Raw genomic sequence first — 22,634 nt, 5'->3', positions numbered from 1 at the left:
TAGAGCCAGGCAGAGATATTCCACCAAAAAGAAATTCAGATGAAGAAAAAAGCCCCCCCAAGTCCAAAGCAGCTCACCTAATTGCCCATATGAGCATATTCACCCCAGAAACTTTCCTGCTGTTTATGTGCAGACGGTCTGATTTTCTTTATGAGTCAGAAGGAAGTATCTAGAGCTTTATGCACGCCCCTCTGAAGACTAGAGAGATCTTCCTACTGACTCCACTCAGCTACTTGTGGATGAATGTAATGGGGAACTAGGATGCGTGGGAGTGGACAAGCTCTTCTGCATGCATCTCTCACCTAACCATCAGAAGATGGACTAATGAAGAACCACAGAGAAAGACAGAGGAAGGAAAGAGGGTAATTACTGAAAGCTGTGAAAGCAGGTTCTCCAGCTAATTAGGACCCTGCTCAAACAAACACATAACTACCCACCAAATTCCACTTGTGCAGATAATCACATCTTACAATGAGCTCTCTAGCTTGTGAGCTTAGTCCTGTGTCTGGATAATGTCACTTATATCCCTTCTGTCCCATCTGGCTCCTGGGTGGGGGCTGAAGTAATCCTCCATCAGTGTTTAACATCATGTCTGATCGTAGCTGGGATGGTTTAACTTTTTTCCCCACCTTTGAGGTATCCCAAGCTTTTATCAGTTCAGAAGGCTGGGTCTGAAACAATCTGATGGCATTGAAGCGTGCCTCGGGAAAAGATTCGGTCCAGCTATGGAACCTAAATTCTGGTTCTTCCCACTGGAGATGCCTGGTGAGAAGGTGTTATGACCCCTGAGGGTTTCCAGTATCACATGGGTTGGGAATATTTGGGCTTGAGTGTTTGTTTCATTAATGATTTTAGGGTCTTACCCCTGTTTCATTTTTCTCTTCTAAGCAAAACCTGATGTTGCTCATAAACCCTTCTGCTGTATACAGCTACTGAACTTACAGGCAGGTCAAATATAAGGCCCTTAAACTGGATATATATAGACTCCACACTATCAAGGCAGGAGCTGCATTGACAGGGTGATTAGTGCAGGGAAACCTGGCTCAACTCATCCCGCTGAGCCTGCAGCGACCAAAGGCGCTGCCTCCCACCTCTTGCAGCCAGCCAGTACTCACCACGATAGCTGCCAGGATGGGCACCTGAATAATCCATTTTAAATTGCCAGCACTCAAGTCCCAACACCTGAGAAGAGATTGACATCCCATCAGGAAATCCTTGGTTACAAAAAGCAATAGGCTGAAACGTCCCATTGGCTAAATCCAGCCTGGAACGGTGGGATCCTCCCAGGCCTGTTGCAGTGGAAGGACCCAGCTCCAACCCTGCCTCCAGTCAGCATGGCTTTGAAATAGCCCTTCTCCTGCTCTTACACTATTCAAACCAGAAACCACTACTTAATGCATGTAAAGTTATGTTCTCCAGATGGTGGAACAGCTCTTTCCACAGCTCTTGTCCCCTCTGGGCAGGAACCCACCCTTTTCCAATTCTTCTTCACCTCTCTACCAGAAAAAAACTACGTTAAGAGCAATCCAGCGTTTGTGAAAATCAGAGAGGCTGAAATGGCTTAATATTACCCCTTGGAAAAAGCCCGCCCGACTTTGCATGGGCACAGGTCCCGTCTGAAGACACGGTGACGGGGACTAATGCTGTCATTGCACATTCCGTTCCTGTGCTTCCTGCAGCCCTGCTTGTGCAGGGAGACCCAGCCATACCCCACAGAATTCTTTGTCTCCTTTTCATCATCAGCCTTTATCCAAGTGAGGACTGGAAGGGCAAACAGTTGGTGGCATGGACATTGGGCTATGGTCCTCCATCTGCTGAGAAGGGGCTGAACACTATTTCTTCCCAGGTGTTTCCAGAAGCCATTGAATAAGGTCACTCAGTGTTAATTACTCTGTTCGAATTCTCTCCAACCCCGGGGAGAGGAGTGCCACAGGGTTTTCTTTATCTGGCCCAGACAGCCCCCACATGGCAGCTGAAGTTTTCATTTCACTGGCCAAATGCTGCCCAGGCAGCTATTCAAGGAAAGCGAGAGGCAGGGGCAGAGAAACCAGCGGTGCTGACGGAGAGGCTCTGCGAGGGCGAGCCCGTGCCAACGCCGATGCGTCACACCAGTAGCTGTGCTGCTCCATCCTTCCAAGCCTGGAGCCGAAATCCCATTTGGAAAGCAGTGTTCTCCCAGGCAACGTAACTTGAAAAGTTGCCTGGGGACCCCCCACTTTAGTGTTCAAATGAAACCCACTGTGCGTTATGGGGGAAACACGTGATTTGGGGGGGTTGAAGACTGGGTGCTATGGATCCTTCATTCAGCATACTGTAAGGGTATGAGGCCATGAGGGTACATGTGTAGGACCAAAGAAGCAGCTGATCCACATCTTATTTCTGACAGTAGCCAGAAGCTGATATTTAAGGTAGAACAGGTAATAAGCAGGTAGTAATTCTTTCCTAGGATATTCCAATAATTTGCTGCTCGGGATGGCTTTCTGAGCCAGAGCATTACCGAGTATCTAATACTTCTAGCAGGATTTAACTTCCATGAATTTATACAAAAGCTTTTCAAACTGAAGCACACGCTGGCATCCATGTCTCCTGCGGGGAGGAGCTGCAGCCTCATCACCTGGTCAGTGCCAAACCACATTCTTTCACTGTGCTGAACCTGCTGCCTCCCAACTCCATTCCCATTAATTCAGGGTTTTAAAAATTCGTGTCCTGTCCCTGCCTAGCTGTGAGGCAATGTCCTTTAGCCCCAGGGATAAGAGCTGCAGGTGTTCACATTGATAGAATTCTGTAAAATGAAAGGAAATCTAGGAATGTTGCATTCACCTTACGCTTTCCTGCCACACACACCCCTAGAAGTTGGCTAACTTCATACCAGAAATCACTTCTGGCTTTGTCTGGTTCCTTTTTTCCTTTCGGTTCACCCACAAAGTCACCATTGCTAAAAGCCCCACTAAAGCATCACATGTAAAAAGGAGAAAAGAAAATGCAATGTGACTTACTCTGTGTCGGCGAGAGTGGCTCTCACACTGGCCCACGCTGTAACAAATATAGCAGGGAGTCCTGCAAAAAAACACAGGTCCGATGGGGTGAGCAGGGGGACTAGCGGGCTGCATTACCATGGGCTCAGGTGGAGTGGGCTAGAGGAAGGTGGAAGAAGCAGCTTTTAAATATTCAAGCATAATTTAGACTAGGAAAGCCTGATCTTGGTCTCACATCTCTTCTGTAGTCCAAATGGTAAACCAAACAGTGGCTGGGACCATTTTCTGAAAGACAAACGTCCTGGTCTGGACACATCCACCCTACTCAGCCCTCCTGGCTTCCAGAAGGGAGCAGCTCGCTTCCCCAAGTTGCTGGCCAGGAGTGGTCCAGGTTTAAGCCACCTCCTGATTCACGGCTGGGAGGTACCAGTCTGGTCTGGGCCTGAGATGGGTCATGGGTTTGACAGGATAAATCTTCAGGTCCCTCCTGCCCTCTGGCACTGCTTCGCATATACAGAGCCGTAGTGCTTGAACCTGGGATTGGGATCTGCTTTAGCCAGCTCATTCACTTGAAGCAGAGAAGGGTTTAATGCAGCACACCTTTCCCAAGATATTCGTTCCCTTCCCCTGATGTCAAGAAAAGGTGGATTGGGAATCAGATCATTTCTCCCAGTATCGGCCTGGATGGATTAGAAGCTCTGTTATGTGTGAGAGGCTTGCATTGTGGGCAGATAAATGCTAGAATTTAGGGTAATGCTTACAAAATACTCTAACCAAAGGTTCATTCCCAAATGAACCACCCTTATTTCAGCACAGCTACACTGGGCATCACCTTTTCCTTGTGAAAAGTAAAAGAATCACCAATATCCAAATGCAATATTCTATTTATTTTTTTAGGGTCCAGTTCTGCTTTATTTGTACAACTGAGTCCCCTACTGGCTTCCCTTAAAAGGCAGGATCAAATCCACAGTAGCTTCCACAAATTCAAGAAGAATAGCCCCTTTCAGGTGAAAAAAAAAATTAAAAATAAATAAAGGCGACATTTATCACCGATGACTGTAAATATGCTGTTCACAGTCAAAGCTCATTGGGGCTCGGCATGCATAAGCACACGCTTAACTTTCAGCATGCACTTAAGTCTCATTAGGGTGCTTAAAGGCTTTCCTGACCACGGACGCTTTCCTGAGCTGGGGTGTGGAGCGGGGACGCCTGTCTCATACATACATGGACAACGGGGCCGTTATCTTGGTTGGAACCTTTAAATGCCATGGTAATATAAGAAAGCATAAATAATTAAACACAGAGCCTCACTCAGGACCAGCACTGGCTACAAAGATACATTTATAAGGAACGTGCCCTGCTTTACAGTCCCCTGCGATGGCTGGCATTGGAAAGAAAATACTTAACCTATTGCACTGGGAACCCATGAGCGTGTGGAAGCTGAGGGCTTGGGGAAGGTGGTGATTTATTGCAACAAGCCCTGTCTATTTCCTCCTCACTGTTAATCACCTATCTATGAAAACCATGTGCACGCTCCGGGCTACTGGCTGAGCTATCCAAGGCTTAAATGCATACGGCTTTGCTGATCCTGTTGATGACATTCCAGTTTATATCAACTGAGAAACTGGCCGTGTTGAGAGGCTGACATGCCTGCTGCCTGCCTGCGAGATGATGGATGTTCACCCGCTATTGTGAAGCTCTGAGTTTGGAAGACGGATTGTGTCAGAGATTTGGATGTTTGTCATGTACTTGCTTCTCTCTTGCCTGCCCTGCACTTCAGGAGAGACACTGTTCCCATTCACACTAATCCTGTGCTGTGTTCAAGGTTCCTAGCAACAATAAAATATAAAGCAGAAAATAATTACACCTAAGAAATACCTATGTGTGGATTTATTGTGCCCTGTGTGCTGCTGCCTCATTCCGTTCAAGCAAGCTTAGGAAAAGGATCCTTGACATCTTCTGCAAAACGCACAAGGTGAACTCCCGGCACCCATTTTATGGCTACATTTGTCTTTCTGAGTCTCCTACATGGTTATTTTTTTTGCAGTGTGAACAATCATAAATGTTTTTAAATTTATAAAAACTAGTATGAATCCTCTCCCTCCCTTTCCTCTGCCTCAGTTTTAGATACTCTACGTCAATGTCATGTGGAGCACTTGAACCATCAGGCGATGTCTAGAGCTCAATCTTTTCCTCCCAATTCTAGTAAGCAAGTCTTTCAACGTGAATAGTCAGAAGGCTTAGCCTTGCCTCCAGCATCTTTTACTTTCAGAGGGTGATAACTGACTCTTTGGTGCCTCCACTTGAAAGTCCTGATCTGTGATGCCCCAAGATTAACAATCCCTCCTGCCGAGCACTCACAGCGCCCGGTGATGGGAGAACCATTGGCCCAAAAATCAGGACTGCGGTCCTCAAAGTTGGACATCCAAAGATATTCATGAACAGCAAGACACCCAAGAGGATCCTGAGAGGATCCCAAGATGTCCAAGAGGAGCTCTGTGAGCAGAAAGGTCACGTGTGGCTCAACGCATCTGGCCATCCCAGCAGAGAAAGGAAAGTGAGTCTCCACAAAGCTGTGGTGTCCTGTGTGGCTATGAGCACAGGCAGATGCAGGCATGGGTGGATGCATGCGTGTCCTCCCTCTTGCACGGATGTACCCCGTGTGCACGACCGGTGTGACGCAGGACGAACCCCACCGGGCAGCGATGCCGTGAGCGACTTCTACAGAATCCACATTGTATGCGCTGTGCATTTCCAGTCAATACACACAGTGTGTACAATGCAGGTGCTATAAAGTCAGGTGTCTCCCCATCAGGTGGAAAATGTGCAAACCTCAAGCTGGGCAAAGTGTGGTGGCCACCCCAACCCCTTGCTCTCCTCTGTCGCGTTTCTTGTGCCCGCGTCTCCTAGCAGTTGGAAAGGTGGCTTGCATGCATGGGTCAAAGCTGGGAGTAAAAGAGAAAAAAATGCCAGAAGAAAGCTTTAGGTCTGGAGAAATCTGGTCTCAGTTCCCTGCTATTTGAAAATGTCTCTAAGGAACAATGCATGTGTTTTTCCAGTCCCTCTGTGTCACAGTTTCCTAATATTAAGTGTGGCTGGTAATGCCCTTTTATGCTTCTTGTGCTGTTAGGTGCAAATACTTTCAGGCAAGGATGATTGGTGCTTAGATAAACATGCAGGGCTCACCATCATGGGGCTTTGGAACTGAGCACCTCCAACACTAACACATTGATCTATTTGTGTTTTCCAGATCTCCCTGCGATCCTCATTTGCACTGTAGCTGAAAGCCGGTGCAGTGCAGCTGGCAGGGAGGGGGGAATTAACATGGTGTGAAGGAAAAATGCCAGTGGAATCAGTTTGGGTTTTCTAGCTATTGGTCATGCTTCTTAGACTTCCTTCATAAAACAGCTGCAGGGAACTTGAAGGCTGCTGGGGAATTTATTGTCGCCCATAATATCATTATTTATTTATTTTTGTTGGGTATTGGCAAGGAACAAGTTCCTTTCTGTCATCAGTGTCTCCCGCACAAGAAGGGCACTGCAGACTTTCAGGGAGCTGTGCTCCCTGGTGCCAGTGAGGATGTGGATTGAAAAGACTCCACAGAAATCTTTGGGGCTGACATCAAAGAGTAACTACACGTTCTGCTTTCTTCAGCAGTCTGGAAATAAGATGTTGTAGGGTGATTTTTGCTCCCTGCCCCCACCTTGGAAATGTCCAGGCAGGATAAATGCACTGCTGTTTATTGTTACACAAGCCAAAAAATATCTAGGTTTTTTGGGCAAACTTGTCTTTTCTGTACCTACATGGAACGTCGTGATTACCCATCACTGATTCCCTGACATTCATTGCTGTGGTATGGGCAGGATCCAGTGCCCACTGCAGGGAACTGGAATTTTTCCACTGACTCCAATGGATTGGGTTGCCCTTTCCAGTGCCCAAAAGCTATCAAAACAATACGTCTGTGCGGGGGGAGGCGTGTGTACATTATCATGCTAATCAAAACAAAGCAAAACCAAATGCAACTGGAGGGATCCTATGTTCTCATTCCAGAGGAATTTAAATTGAGCAGCCTCAAACTTTTGGAAGCACACAGATGATTGGTGTTGTGACAGGTGTGACTTCAGCTTTGTGGTCGCTCTGATAAAATGATTATACTCTGGCAGTGGTTGGAAGAATTAATGAGAGGAACCCATGCCTGTTAGACTGTTTTCCTTTGGCTGCACTACGAGCAGCATCAAGTTGGTTTTTCTTGTTAAACATATGGCATTATTTTTCAGCTGCTTCCCTCTCGTCCAGGATTTGCTCTGAGGACTTGCTTCTTTAAGTCTGCTCGGTTCAGTTTCATGCCATTTTCTGAGAAGCAAATTTTACGTAGCTTAAAGGTTTGGAAGAGGATGGGGTTTGGGTTTTTTTGAATTTGTTTTTTGTTCATTTGTTTTAAAAAAGAGGTGACATTTGAAGTGCTTTCTGCCTTACAGGAGCCAAGGTAAGAAATGCCTTGTCCCCAAAGTATCTGTCTTTATTTATTTTTTTTCCCCAAACCTACCAGCTGGCTGGGACTAGACTTGGCCTCAGAGATGGATGCCCACCTGGGGACTCATATTTACACCTCCCATCTTTATCATATGGCAGCACCAGCAGTTTCTGACCTATGTACCGGCTGAGCATGAGGTCAGCAATGAGCTCGTGGTCCCCTTCTCCCCCAGAGCACACCTGGGAAGGAGGAAGGCTGGGTAGAGTCCTCCGGGCTGGGCTGCCCCAGGCTACTGAATCCCTTCCTTCCTCTCACAAAGCAAAAGCCTGCAGTCCTCCACAAACTCAGTTCTGCACTATCTGGCTTGCTCAGAGCTCCACTGTTAAAGACACCGGTTTTCTTCCAGAAGAAATCATGTTCTGGAACAGGAATGGTGTGGTGCACACATTAATCTTGTACTAAAATGCAGTCAGGATGTGGCCAGGTGCATTTTAGACCTGGAAACTGGGAAGTGGTCCTGGACAGTACAGTTTAGAGGTAACCAGAGACACCTCCCAACAAGTTGCTCCTGCTGTAAGCTCCTTTGTAGACCTACACCCCATTAGTCTTTGTTATGTCCTGGAGGATCATCTAATACGTTTCCTGTTCTCCCTTACAGTTCACACACTTCAGACAACTGCGGGCAGTTGTTTTATTGTCCTCAGCCTACCGTCACCTCGTAACGCCTTGCAAGCCAAAGCTAATGCCAGAAGCAAACAGAAAGCACATTCTGGTCTGCAAGGTGTGTGCCCACAGTGCCTTCCACTAATGAGCCCCCCCCCGCCCCCACATCCCACCCCTTTCTCCTTACTCCAGGAAAAGATGCCCAAATTAAAAGAAAAGGAAAAAAAAAAAAAGAAAAAGAAAAAAAGTCCTCCCCACAAATTGCAGGTTTCTACTGGTGTTCCAGCATTCACAAAACCCCAGGAGCTTTTTAAGGCATCTGAGAGCTGAGGAAGGCTATCAGAGCTGGGGGCTACTGTTGGGAGCAGACGCTCGCAGACCCATGCAACTTGCTGCCCCTCCAGCCCGATGTCTGTTTCTCAGCAGGAGGCACTTGGCAGAGGTGGGGGTAACCCAGAGGGTGCACTAAAATCAGGTGTCACATGCACACATCTGCTGCCCTGGAAGGGTGGCAAGGTGTGCTGCCTCTCCAAGCCTGGCCTGATCCTTCTAGAGGTCCTGGAAGTGCTGCAGTGTGAATACCACAATTTAGAAATGACAAAGGCTTCACAAGAGAGTTGACATGTCCTTGCAAGAGTCACTGTGTCTCTGATGCTCACCCCGCCTCTGTCCTCTCTCCTATATTTATCTATACGCACTATCTGCTTCAAAGACCACCTCCAACAGCCCTCTCACAGGTCAACCGTAAGGAGCAGCCGTGACTTACCCCAGCCAAATAATGTGAATCCCCAAAGATACTTCTTCTCTGAGAAAAATGCCATGAAGATGAGGCTGTGGAGATAGAGCCCTTCCACCAGAATCCAGTAGTAATTGGTTGCCAGGAAGTAGAGGAAGAAGGTAACCGCTACTTTACAGCCCACCTGCAAGGACCACAGAAAGGCAGGGTTATGTGGGAAGATGGTGTGAAATTCTTGTTCTACATAAAGCCATAATTTACCAAGATGGGCTGGAAAACAAGATGGAGAAAGGAAAAAAGTAAATCAGAAAGCTCAACGCAAAAGCAGAAGAGATCAACAACTGAGAAGAAAGCTTCCCTTCAGCCTGATGTTGTGTCTCCAATAGCAGGTGACTTGGGAGGTGCAGGAGGACAAGGGTACATGTGAAGAGATGCCGACCTGATCTTACTGTCTCCCAATCCCAGTAATGAGGCGCTCACACACTTTCTAGGCAAGCTGTGGGCATCTTTTCCCTGGGTCTCTCATCCATGTTAGAGGACAAAGGGCTGTGGCCAAATCGCCTCAGTCTGGGTGACCTGGTGCAAGTCACACCCCTTGGAAGTACGACTCCTTCCCCAGCCCACAGAGAGAGGGTACCATGCTGAGGGTGAGTCACCCCATCCTGTCATGGATGTCCAAGACGAGGTCCTCCAGAGCTGCCTGTCTTTCCTCAGTGAGTGTGAAGGTGCCCTGGATGGGTGCTGTAGGCTTTGGTGACTGGTCCTCCAAGAGCAACCACAATCTGGAGGATTTCCCTGCGATGTCAAGGTGTTTTCTGAATGGACCTGAGCTGCAAAGAGGGACACCTGGCAGAGACTTCCAGGACATGATGATCTCAAATGGGCTTGTAAGCTGACCCCTTGCTTCGTGCTGACCTGCAACCCTTTGCTTGCTGGAGAGGAAAACCCTGAGCGCCACTCCAGGCTGTCCTGCCCACTGACGGAGCAGGGCAAAGCCACCCTTCATCCAGCATTTCTCACCCCCTTAGAGAAAGGCTGCAAAGTAATGATGCCATATGGGGTCAGCTGGTACAAAGGGACACACAAAACCATCTCTTGTCAGTGTGGGAATGCAGGGGCTCTGGGCGGTTCGACCTCACAGGAAGCCGATGGCTACCAAAGACAGCCCATGGCAGCAGCACTCTCCAGGCTCCCCCTTCCTTTAAGAGGAACTGACTTGCAGAAAACATCAATAATAAGTACCTTGTAAATAAAAAGGTAATTTTTTATTCTGGCACAGTTCTTATGCTAATACTTTGTCAATCAAAATGAATATGCACATATTATACACATATATACATACATATACATACATATACATATATATATATATATAATACGGACACAACTATACCCATTTTCTTTCACAGATGAAGTGAGTTAAAATAGAAGGAAAGAAGGAAGGAAAAAGGGGAAAAATCCCCATTCAGGTTTAATAATGATTTTTAGATTTACAAAAAATCACCATCTATCCTCACACAGGGAGCATCAGGCAATAATTGCAAACTCTCACTTCACTTGGAAACAAATACATTAATTGTCGCTTCTTTGCCTTTCAATTTGGAAGAATAGGATATGCCAATAAATTGCTAATATTCCAGGAATGCAATATATTATCCCACTTATTCCTTATAATGAGTCCAGCCCAAGGAGAAATAGAAAACAATGCAGTAAAACGTTTTGGTTTCTTTCCAAAAAGGGAGTGTTCTGAAGTGTGCTGAGTGCTCTGGCCAGAGACTCACCAAATTAATGAAATAAATCAGTGAAATGGGAAGGAAAAACGGTAACAAATTGCCATTTGAGGGGACTTGGCTGCACAGTGGGACACGTCATGATTGCTGATTTTATGCAGGAGCGTTGGTGGCCAGGTCCCTGGTAGTAGCACAAGCAGTGAAAGACTTGAGAAGCCAAATGAATACACAGGCAGAAGGTTTGTTGCCACATTATGAGAGATACGCCACTAGGGTGTTTGAGCTAGCTCAGTTTTTTTGTGTGCATTGAAGGCAACCCCTGATCTTACTAAAATTTACCTCCTCTGTCTCCACAGCATCCAACAATTTGGGGGTGACGAGCTGTCGTACCTAGAATCCACCATGGGAAATTTGTGGTGAGAACAAAGACAAGGAGAACAGACAGCTTCAGCAGGTGGGGACGACTTTGAAATCTGAGGATGGGCTTCGTCCCCCCAGGCACATGGACAACGCAGATATTGCCATCTGAGCTTTCTTATGGTGAAAAGAACACGTACTTTTGGAGGCAAGTTCAACCTCTGACCACAGATGGAACCTGAGATGACTAGACTGAATGAAGGTGTCTCCCTTGTAGACAATGGCTTTTGTGCAGATGAGCCCTACCCTTTCTTATAATAGCACATAATCCCTCTATCGTCCCTTCTAAAATGTCTTTTTTTCAGAGATGGGAGTGATAAATCACAACAGAGGCAATGAGCTATGGTTTGCTGCAAAATTACTCTGCAAAAAGTGAGGTGAGATGTCGACTGCCGACCTCCTTCATCAAACACGCTACCTCTGCTCTGGCTCTGGAATCAGGGCACGTTGAACTGTGGCTTTGTTACATCTGGGCTGTCAGTTTGATGGCACAGATGTTACATCACAGTGATGCCTCCACGGATCGCACAGAGAGGAGGTCCAAGTGGAAAATCGGCTTGTTGCACATTGTGGTGGGAGAAGCATGTGCTGTGAAAGGCAGGCGCTGATGTGCCTGGTGCTGGGGTACCCAGGGGAGTTTCCCAAGCCATATGCTTTAGGGACCATCAGGGAAATGTTGAAAATACTAAGTGTAGATGGGAACCAAAACATCACCTTTGGCTTTACCTTTGTCTACCAGAGGGAACAGGTCTTCCTTAGCTATGGGGATGGGCAGTCCCCCTGGACCAGTAGATTGAGAAGGAGTGGGAAGGAATGGGGAGTGGCTGTGGAGGGTGAGGAAAGGCAAGAAGCTGGTGCCCCTCACTAGGGTGGAAAATCCCCCCAAAATAAGCACAATGGTGAACAGAGAGGACAGAGGCATGATGTCTGGAGAACCGGCTGCTCCGGGAATACTCACAAACTGTGATTTATCTGCTGGAGGTGCTTCAGTGATGGATTTCAAGTCTTCCTCTGAGATCCGTTCCATCTCCTCCAAAGCTGACCCAGAGTACAAGACTGCATCCTTCACGAAGATGCTCACAGCTCTCAGCATGAATGAGACAAACAGGTGCATGTGGATGTAGTTTCTAGTGCAGTGCAAACGTCTGGAGGAGGAGACAGAGAAGGATTGGAGTAGTTTAGCCCATCTGTTGGACAGACTCAGGGTCACCTCTGCTTCTGAAGAGCCCAAGCTCTTCTCATCAGCACTGTGCCACTGCGGGGAAACAGTGCTAGTGCCACTGCTGCCCTGGGCTCGCGGTTCACCCGTGGGTTTGGTAAATGAATTAACACCGACTCCAGGGGTTTGGTTGCAGCGCATTGCAGCTGACTTTGCATTAGGAAAATGCTGTGCCTGTACTTGTTTAAAATCCTTTCTTTCTGACTGGGAAGCCTTGCAAAGAAATAGGGATGCATTTTGCCTGTATTGGGCACGGGTAGTGAGCATGCATGCAGTGGGCAGTGAGTGCATCTGGAGGGTGGCATGTGTGCAGTGCACGTGCAGCTGGAGGAGGGTATGTGATACACAGTCCATGCTCTGTGTGTGCAAATCTGGAGTGCAGTGTGCATGCAGTGTGTGTGCAGTATGTGTGTGGTGAGTTTGCCCGTGCAGGATACTGTGTACAGTGTGCACGCAGCTGGGGGCAGCGCATTCAGTGTGAAGCACGCATGCAGTGTCTGGATGTCTGGTGAACGTCAGGATGAATGCAGTGGGTGTGCAGCGAGCATGCATCCAGTGCACAGTGTACATTCAGGGAACGGACATGTGGCGTGCAGTGAGTGGGCAGTGAGGCAACAACAGCTGTGCAGTGCGTGCAGGGCATGCGCGTCCCTGTGTGCAGTGTGTGCAACACGTGCGTGTCCCTGTGTGCAGGGTGTGCATGGCAAGCATGTCCCTGCTGTGCAGTGTGTGCGTGTCCCTCTGTGCAGGGTGTGGATGTCCCTGTATGCAGGGTATGCAGGGTGTGCAGGATGTGCACATCCCTGTGTGCAGGGTGTGCAGGGTGTGCAGGGTGAGCCTGTCCCAGCTGTGCAATGCACATGCAATGGGTGTGCATCAGACACACAGTCATTTTCCAAGATGTACAGACAGCAGGCAGGACACATGCACAGTGCTCACTGGTACTGAACTGCGTATCCTCTGTGTGCCCCTCTCACTGTTAAATCCATCCCTCCAACAAATCTGCCCTTCTCAGCATCAAATCTGCAGTTAAAGACTTCACATTTACCTGCACTTGGTGCAGCGGAAATGGACTACAAAAGCTGCAGGACTTGTGGCTGCTAGAAACTTTGCAGAGGTTCTTGTAAACCGCTAATCCTTGTGCCCACTCTAAATTTAGTAGCAACTATAGTAGTAACTATAGCATGCTGGGCTGTTTTCTCTGTTTGCCTTTAGAGACACTATCCCTTGCTTGGTCATGCTGGGCAGTTTCCGGACTCCACCCCAGCAATGGCAGCAATGACCCCACAAATGCTGATTGTAAAGCGCTTTAAGATCCTTTTGGGGGAAAAGCTGGACGGTAAGAAGTGAACCCATTTCTATGAGGTGTGTATTAGAAACAGTGATCATGCCTTTGGGGAGAAGAAGAAACTAAGTGACTTTTTCGGGTCCCCTTCTGCCCTCTATAGTTCTGCTGGCTGGCTAGCCAAGAGCATGGATTTATGGATGGATTTATACTCTCTTAAATCCCCAGCTCCAATAATGGGAATAAAAAACAAAAGCTGTGGTTTTTTCTCCTTTGGAGGATATTGTGACAGTAATACCAGTTGTTTCCTGTTGTATTATGACACAAATTAGGCCGAGTGGAACTGCTAAAGTGTAAATGAAGATGGGCTTTGGTGCCTGCATTTGAAATGTAGTCAGTGAATCTCTGGATTATGCGTTATCGGGAATAAAATCTGGCTTGGTCCCTGCTGCTGCTTTGACCCCTGGGACAAAGATGCTGTAGCACAGCTGCCCACGTAGTCTGGGCTGTTACTGAAGTGCTCTGACCGCATGGATGAAGAGAGAGTCTCTTAAAACCAGGACTGCTCTTGCATACATGGATATTGCATATTTTATCAACCTTGCCAGTGTCCAGTGGGAAATGAAACAGGAGGGAAAGGGTTGAGGGGACAGCGGGGTGGTGGCAGGGATGTGTTCTGGGACTATATCATGTGAAGTGCCTCCCGGAGGGGTCTGCAGTCCCCTTTGGCTTGTGTGTGTCATGGATTTGGGCGCTGGGATGCTCTGCTGTCCAAGCAAATGCACCTGACCTTTTGCTCACTGCAGAGAGGTCTGAGCGCTTTTAGAGCCAAAGGCCACACATTTTATTCCCAGTGGCATGTGTCAGGGGCTTAGCTCGAGCCTGCACAGTGGGAGCTGCTGAGTCCCTCTGCAGACACCACGTGGCTGTTTGCTGCATGGAGAATTTCCCTTCACAGCTGTTGTCTGGGCCCTGCCGTTTGCTAGAAGATAGCTGGTCCTGCCAGGCACTGAAGGGAAGCAGACCTGGGGCTCGGGGCTCAGCACCCTGCTCTGCCTGCAGCTCACCAGGTATGGTTCCCAAAGGACAAACTCCGAGCTGTGACCGACAGCTTTCATCCCTCCCATCCCACGGTCTCTGTGACAGCAAGAAGATGCAACAGCCAGGTCTGAGGAGTGGATGGCGCAGGTTCAAAGTGCTATTTAGGGGTCTACATCGTTGGCAGGTGTGGTGGAAAGGGAGGGTAGGCAATCAGAGTTAGGAGGGCGAGCAGTCAGGTTTGGATCCCTAGGTACAGCAGCAGCTTGGGCAGGTTGGAGGGGTCAGCTGGGCATTTTTACATGGCTGGAGTCCCCTTGAACTGTTCTATCCTTCATGAATATTTGGGTTTAGAGTGGAATTTCCTTTAAGAAACCTTAGCTGTCTGAATATCAGCCATCTAAATCTAAGCCAGTCATCTGAAGGGGTAATAGATAGGGACAGGAAAACCCTAGATAGTCTTCCAAGGGAGACAAACCTCTTCCTGGAGATGCTTTTCTTCCCATTTGCTGCAATTAGGGTCTGGAAAACTCCACTGCAAGCAAGCGGAAGAAGTTCAAACATCCCACCCCCCACCCCCCACCCCAAAAAGTTTGACCTAAGTGGCACTAACACAGCCCAAAGCACAGATGCAACCTCTTGTGGCTTGCTGAAGAAGCACATGCCACCCCAGTTTTATCCTTCAGGAAAGCCCGAGGCTTTTCCAGTCTAGTGTCAACTCACTTAGGTAGAAACAGAGCCGCCTACCTGAAGTATCCCAGGATAAGGACAGCAACTGTGAGGGATCCCAGAGAGATGGAGTATCCAACAGTATAAATCAAATAGAGGCGATCAAAGACCTCCTGCAGTACAAATGATGGAAAAAATAGCGTCACATTAGAACGCATCCTACTGCATCGTAACACAACCGTGGTAGCAGCACAGAGATTCAGGCTATCATACCTTCTGGGGGTGCACCCTGCTGGGGGTGGGGGTGGGGGGGCTTTGGCAATCACACTTGTTCTCATCTCTCTTACACAAGAGCAGCTTGGAAGGTGGTATTCATCTTTCCTAATGACTGGAGGGGGGGGAGTTTTGCAGCATTTTTATCCCAAAGGAACCCAAAGCGCTTTACAAACTCTCAGCCAAATCCAGAGATCACTTGGCAGCTTTTGCTTGAACAAAATGCCTACTGACCTGGGATTTTTGCTTGGAACTGTAAAATTTAGCTATAAGGCTATGCCATACCATTGCTGAATGACTGATGTCAAGGCTGGTGGAATGTCAACCCACCACAGAAAACATGGGGAGGATATACTTTGGCTGCGGGATATGAGAAAAAATCACCTGCATTTATCTTTCTTTTTTAAAATCAAAAGTAGCCTATGACTGGTTATCCACTCCAGATACTTTAGCTTGCCAAAGTCCCATTGGGAAAGGTCCTGTCACAGGAGAGCTCATAGCAATTAATTCTGTAGTAGGTTTTAGTTCTCTTAACCATCTATATTTTAGAGCTGGGCTTAGAAACACCTTTTTTTTTTTTTTTTTCCACCATTAAATATTGAGATGTTTTTCTTCATCCAGTGCTGGGGGCATGCAGTTTAGCTCTGGGATTACTGAATACCTGCCTGGAAAGGGTTAAAATGCCTGCCACCATCCTAGATGGTACTGCCTTTCATTGTCTGAAATCAGAAATAAACCCTGAAGAAATCAACCAATTCAGCATCTTTCTCCTCGCTCCCTTCTCTCCCGTCTCCCGCCTTTCCCTCACCCCACCCGCTGGGTTGCAATAACATTAGTAACGCTGGGCTCTGAATGACAGCTCTGATTTTGATTTGAGGCTAGAAACGCTGTCCTGGAATGCAAAACCTCAGCCCTATTACATCAGAATCCCCAGATATGTGAATGTTTCTTTGCGGTTTCCATTGGCAGAGTGGTGTGCTTGCCAATATTAATCTAGCGTGTGTGTATGTGCGTATTTATATATATCTCCCTATATATCTGTGGAGACAGCAGGCACTAAAAAGCAAATGTGAGCAGATTTGAGACTTTTTTTTTTTGTGGGGAGAAGAAATCTCCTTCCTTTCAAAGCCTGGAGCACTTTTCCCATTACGGAGCTGGAATCCTCTTTGAACTGGAAAACATTTGCCTCCATGGTGAAAATAATAATAATAAAAAAAATAATAAAAAAAATCCTACTGCAAAAATCCTACTCCACGTTAAGGGTTCTTGGTAACTGGGCAGTTGCGAGGCGTTACTATGCCCAGCTGAACAAAAGCGTCCCTGAACCCCATTCAGAAATTTAACCGGAAAGATCCACGTTCCCGTCAGACAACGCCACCGTTGTAGCAGCGATGGCCTTGGGAAGAGCCTGATGATTGGCTGGCAGGACGTTTTTGGAGGCTGTGGTTAATTCCTCTGATTAACCACAGGGCCTCTTTTTGAAAGGATGTTGAGTCAGAACTGCCAAGACATACACATGCATGCATGCGTGCACGCCGGTGTGCTGCCTTGCAGACATAGGTGCCACAAATCTTACCAGGGCCACAATGGACAGCCTTCAGGAAAGGTGATTTTTTGGATGGGGTGCTTAGATCCTTGGGGAAAGCCTCAGGAGCAAAAACGTTGAGGTTCTCCAAAAGGCTGCACAGGGCAGCCCTTGGGAGGGCAGCTCATGCTTGCTAGTTCCCAGGAGGGTTTGTCCTCAGGAATGGTGAGACCTGGATTTACCCAGGAGGGAAAAAAAAAAAAAAAAAAAAAAAAAAAAAAAAAAAAAAAGCTTTAAAGGCAATTCCAGCTCTCACTCATCTCCTAGCACAAGGGAGGTCCCAGCTTGGTGGAAACCACAATGCTGAATCAGGAAAGGTCCTCCAGGTAACAAACCACTGAGTCATCTGCCAGCTGAAACAACCACCTCCATCGTCTGACAACCCTCTTTTTGGAGCTGAGACAGGTCGGAGTTTATATAATTCACAGGAGACCACAAAGGTCACACATGGCCAAGCCATGGGCACAACCTGGACCTCCATAGTCTCAAGACAGTGCACTACTCACTAGATAACCCTGCTGCAGCAGGAACTCTACATAACAACCCTTATAAATCCACCCTGAAGACAGACTAACCATCGCTGGTCATCCCCTGAGCTGCTGGAGGAGGCAACACAACCTGCAGAGATCTGGCCTTGCCACACCATGGCACACTGGTATAAAAAGTGTGATACTTTAACCAGTGTCATTTAATTTGATGCCTTTACTGCTTCAACTGTTGATGACATGTGCACTGAAAAAAAGCTAAAGGAAAACCAGAAGGACAAAACAGCAATGTCTGTGGATCCAGGGGCTGGCATTAGCAACAAAATACAGTAAGTCACAATATAGTACCAAGATGAGGGATCATCAGTTTCAAAACTGGTGTCCTTGAAAGTTGCCCTCTGCCCACTCCATCCCATGCCCTGCTGGGATGAGAAAATGATGGGGAAGGTTTGGGATGGATCTGATCCCCCCCTTCTTCCCACCTCTTACAGATTTCTTGTGCCTCTTGCATCTGCCATCTCCCTAAGGAGTACTAACGTGTTCCCTTAGCCCTTGCCAACGGCCTGCAAAAGAATGCTCTGGAGATGTTCCCTGCACGTGGCTGAGGCAGTTGTAGTTGCTCTTGGACAGTGCTGGCCAGGATGAGGCCACCTGATATGGCTGAGCTGGTTTTGGGGTTGGTGAAATGACCTTCCATCAAGTGATGCACCAGACATCCTCTCTAGGTCATGCTCCGTGGTGCTCTCAGGCACTGCACAGCCTCAGGGCACTTCCTTTCCCTCATCCTTTCTGGTCACCCAAGGCAAAGCTCCACCAAACCACAGCCATCCAGCGTGTGCAGCCAGGTGAAACGATCTGTCCCCAGCCAGCTAGCGCACCTGATCCTGCCCTCCCACCTCGCTCCGGCCATAACTCAGGCTGACAACAGACCGAACCACAAACAGCGTAAGTACTATTTCAGATATATTGCATGCTGCACCTGTAACAAGATCTCCCTTTCCCCCTCCCTCTTGGTTTGCTGGGAGACTTCCTCTCTGCTCCCCTCTGCATCTCAGCTTTCCACCAGCCTGACCTCAGGGTAGAAAATTCACGGCAGCCTGGTGGCTTTGGGAGAACAGGAAACCAAACCAGCGCTAGAGATAGCTTCTGCATGAACTCAGAGAGTGGATGGAAAAAACAAAATAAACAAAACCTAGCCACCATGGGCATCTATGGGCTGGATGTGCCCCCCTCCCACGAGGGTCCCTGCATTCCCTGCTCCCTGTGGTTTGGACGTCTTCCAGGTGTGTGACCCTCAGAGCACTTGGCTGCTACAGTTTCATACTGTGCTCAGGGCTTAACCCGACTCCTAATTTGTCCACTTCCACCAGTGGGGAGATAATTTGCATTGATCTGAATCCAGAGGAAAGCTGCTTTCCTCTGCAGGACAGCACAGGGCTGCAGCAGAGCACCAGGCGGGGGGTCTGAGGCCCCATCCAAGGTGAAACCATGGCTGTGCTTTTACTCCTGCATTGCAGCAGGCTGTAGGACACTGTACAAAGAGTATTTCTGCTCCTTCAAATTCTAATATGGGTACATGGAGTCTGCCATACTGGACATGGTCCTCTGATTTAGATATCTGTGGTGTGGGTAGCTTCATCAGAGCTGGCCACCTGAGGTCCCAGCAGCAGTAAGAAAGGGGTGCAACTCATCTGTTTTAATCATGGGGTGGTGATGAACCAGCCATCAGCTGCATTGACTGGGTGTCACATGAGTGACACAAGGGTCCAGGGTGACTAGCTCAAACAGAGGTGTTTACATTTATATAGCAAGTCCCATTCTTGTCTCACATAAGAGGTCTTGCAACTTTTAGGACCCAGCTCAGTTGTCCTTCCATGTGTATCATGCTATTTTAGACACCCAAATGTCCTGTCTGGTTCCAAGCTGCTCTTACAGAAGGGCATGAGTTCCCTGTAGGTCCCATGTTGGATCTGTAATTCCCATGCACTTGTCTCATATACCCAAGGACATCTCATTTAACTCTGGGCATAAACATAACCCGTGTTTCAGCACCTGGATGAAACCTTCAGGGCTTTGGCATTCATGTGTCCTGTTTCCTTCCACTGCCACAGGGTGGATGTGGGTGACTGAGGCATGATGACTGGTGGCAAATGCCATTCTCAGTATCATTGCACTGTGCCCTGCATCCAGCTTTCTCCTTTCATCCTTTTTCTTTCCCCTTCTGCGAGACAATACTAAGACTCTGCAACATTTAGGTTGTGAAGCTGAAATGGATCCAGCAGCCTTTGGAGGGGCTGGCAAGCTATGCTGAAGGGTGGGATTAGCAGTATATGAGGATGGAAGCGTACGTAAGGGCTTTCCAGATCAAGTATCAGCAAGGTTTCTCAAAGCTGCTGATTCAGATGTTGCTAATGACATGTTTGAAATTAGCAGGGGAAGCAGCAAACTTCTGTGAATGATACACAATGCCAGAAAGCCTCTGTCACTAGCTGTAGTCACTGCTTTTTGGTCTTTTTTTTACAATAAAAGATGTGACTAAAAAAAAAAAACCAAAAACTTAATGGCAGGGAGAAGGGATATTTTTCAAAAGGCACAAAGCACTCACTGATTTCCTAAGCCCAGGGGAAAACACTGAACGTTGAAAATGACTTTTTGCTGCAGAATTCTGTTCCCCTCATCTATAGAGGTTCCAGGCACTTCAGATCCTCACCATCTGGATGGCAACTGGGGTCGGCTCTCAGACCAAGACACCCCAATTGAGATGTGTAAATGTGTGTCTTCGTGTGTGTTGAGTGTCTGTGTTCACATGATAGCCAAAAAGAGAGATCTTCAGACTCAGTTGGCTACACAAATGCATTAAGTGCTGTGTGAGATGCCTGAAAGTACCCGTGTGGACCCCAGATGCTGTCCCAGGAGACCGTGGGTCTCATAGATACCTGCCAGCCTTGTGCTAATATTGTAGGTAGTTAATGCATCTCCAGTGGTGCCGGGTGCCTGAGTGTAGGCAAATAAATTGGACACCTTAACTGCAGTCAGCAAAGCTGGAGAGTTGTTCAGCTCTATAGAACAGTCTAACAAAAAAAAAAGGAAAACAAAAAGGGTGGGAATACACCCATGTCTCAGAAACCAGCTGAACTTTTTGGGTGTCCATAGCTGTTTTCATGAAAGGTAGCACTTTTCCATGCCATGCCCAGTTTACCTGCAGTGTTCATAGCCACAGGACATCCAAAAGGCCACAGAAAAAATGTGCCTTGAATCTGCTGCTCACATTAATAGAAGGAAGTTCTCCAAATCCTATGCTACAACCACATGCTGAGACTGCCCCACAGCTGTGGGCTCTTGGGAGGCTACAAGTAAGGATGAGATCACCCTTGCCTTGCCAGCCTTCCTAAACTGTCCTTAAGCACCCACTATGGGCCAGCAAGGGTTAAATATGGAGTACAAGGGGACCATGCGCTGTGTTGTGAGAACCCTTGTGCTTTCAGGTGAAGTGCTACTACGCTGCTGTTATAAACCATCAGACTTCCCCAACAGACTTTAGGCATAAACCACTATCAGCAGCACCACACTAAAAGGTGCTATAGCATGTGCAGGAACCCACTAACCTATAGACTAACCTATAGGCATGACGGACTGTGTGTCAGGGTTGCCTGCAAGAATGAAGAACACATCTAAACGATGCAATTTTTTTTATTCCTACAAGTACTTTAAAACATCTGCCCATCTTCCATGGTGCAAATGCATGATGCTTTGATGGCATTTCATCTGTATAACATTGTATACACTGTGTAAACGTGTTTTGTGCCATCAGTTAGAAGTTAAACAAAGTTTTTCCCTTTTAAAAGGACCCCAGAGAGCTCCCAGAACAAAGGCCAAGCACAGAAGATCTTTGGTTTGAACAAGGGAGTTTAGATAAAGCAGCCCTGCAACATGCTGTGCCTTTCCCATTGTGTTTGGTATGTGATGGATCCTCGAGGCCTCTCTGATTTCCCTAGAAGCAGTAAAACCACGACGATATAAACAAGCTGTAGCAGATGAAGGCAGGATTGGCAGGCTGAGGTTGATCTTAGGACTGTCCATCTCACTAGGCTGGTGGTTTCCAAGCTGAGCTAACCTCCCAAGTTGCTGGCTTATATTCCCCTTCCCCATGATTTCAGTCGATGTTGATCACATTTACCCTGAAGCTCATCCTTAAAAACAGGATGGGTTTGACCTGATTTAAGAAAAAGATGTGTTTGGCATTAGGGTTGTTTTTGGGGAGATGGGAATGAAGGAAATTTCTGCTTATTGAGCAAAACATGCCATTACTCCTGCCAGTGTCTGAAGAGGTGACCAGAAATATGCCCATGCTGAAGGTGCTGCTGTTGGCTGGCTGTGCGGATGGGAAGGGGTCCATAGTCAAAGCACTATTATAGTTTTTGGAAAGATTGCCTAAAAAGCTGCCTACTAATGCCAGAGGCACATCAGGACTTGCCATGTGTGCCGTATTTTATTTAAAGATTGAGGAGCTCCAAGAATACAGATCTCCCTCACCGCTGTTTTTAAGGGCATCTAAGAAAGCTGTAAGGAGAATGGCCAACCTGGGCCAGACCAAGAGTCCTTTGAGTTCTGCTCCCTGTCTCCAACATGCCCAAGAAGAGAGGCTTAGGGAAGTGTGTAAGAACAAAACAAATACAAAATAAATAAGTAAATATATATATATATATAAATATATATAAAACTGCATCTATCACGTAGTGGTGATGCAGCAGTGCTGCATGCCCACTCCCAATGCTCAGCAGCTTGGGGTTCAGTGATGAGAAACACGTGGCAGACAAATAAACAGCTGGTGTTTAACCACACCGCCTTCCTCAGAATGAACACCAGCCAACCCATTCCCCCTCCTTTCCTTGTCCTAATGCCTCTTTTTAAACACCGGATGGAAAATAGACCGCGTGGAGCTGCCTGGTCAGGGTGCTGGGGTGGGAAGCCACAGATCTCGCAGCTTCTCTGTTCAGAGGCAGGGATACCTTCTGAAGATCCAGGGTGCAACTGGGATGATGGATGCCCATGCATGCCTCCTGGGGAAGGAGTGGGACAACAGGA

General features: G+C 47.5%; 1 protein-coding gene across 1 annotated transcript in view; it reads right to left on the bottom strand.

Annotated features, from left to right (window-relative positions):
• PTH1R (parathyroid hormone 1 receptor) overlaps positions 1–22,634 on the bottom strand; it is a 119,467-nt gene that overhangs the window by 13,210 nt on the left and 83,623 nt on the right. The window contains exons 5-9 of the mRNA XM_040590262.1: positions 15,285–15,379; positions 11,954–12,140; positions 8,879–9,032; positions 2,997–3,057; positions 1,116–1,182 (exon numbers count right to left, since the gene is read on the bottom strand). Of these exons, the coding sequence (XP_040446196.1) occupies positions 1,116–1,182; positions 2,997–3,057; positions 8,879–9,032; positions 11,954–12,140; positions 15,285–15,379 (564 nt within the window). The remainder of the gene's footprint in view (positions 1–1,115; positions 1,183–2,996; positions 3,058–8,878; positions 9,033–11,953; positions 12,141–15,284; positions 15,380–22,634) is intronic.

The sequence above is a fragment of the Falco naumanni genome, chromosome 4 (genome assembly GCF_017639655.2).
Source record: "Falco naumanni isolate bFalNau1 chromosome 4, bFalNau1.pat, whole genome shotgun sequence".
NCBI classification, from domain to species: domain Eukaryota; kingdom Metazoa; phylum Chordata; class Aves; order Falconiformes; family Falconidae; genus Falco; species Falco naumanni.
This window is presented reverse-complemented; position numbering and strand designations above follow the sequence as displayed.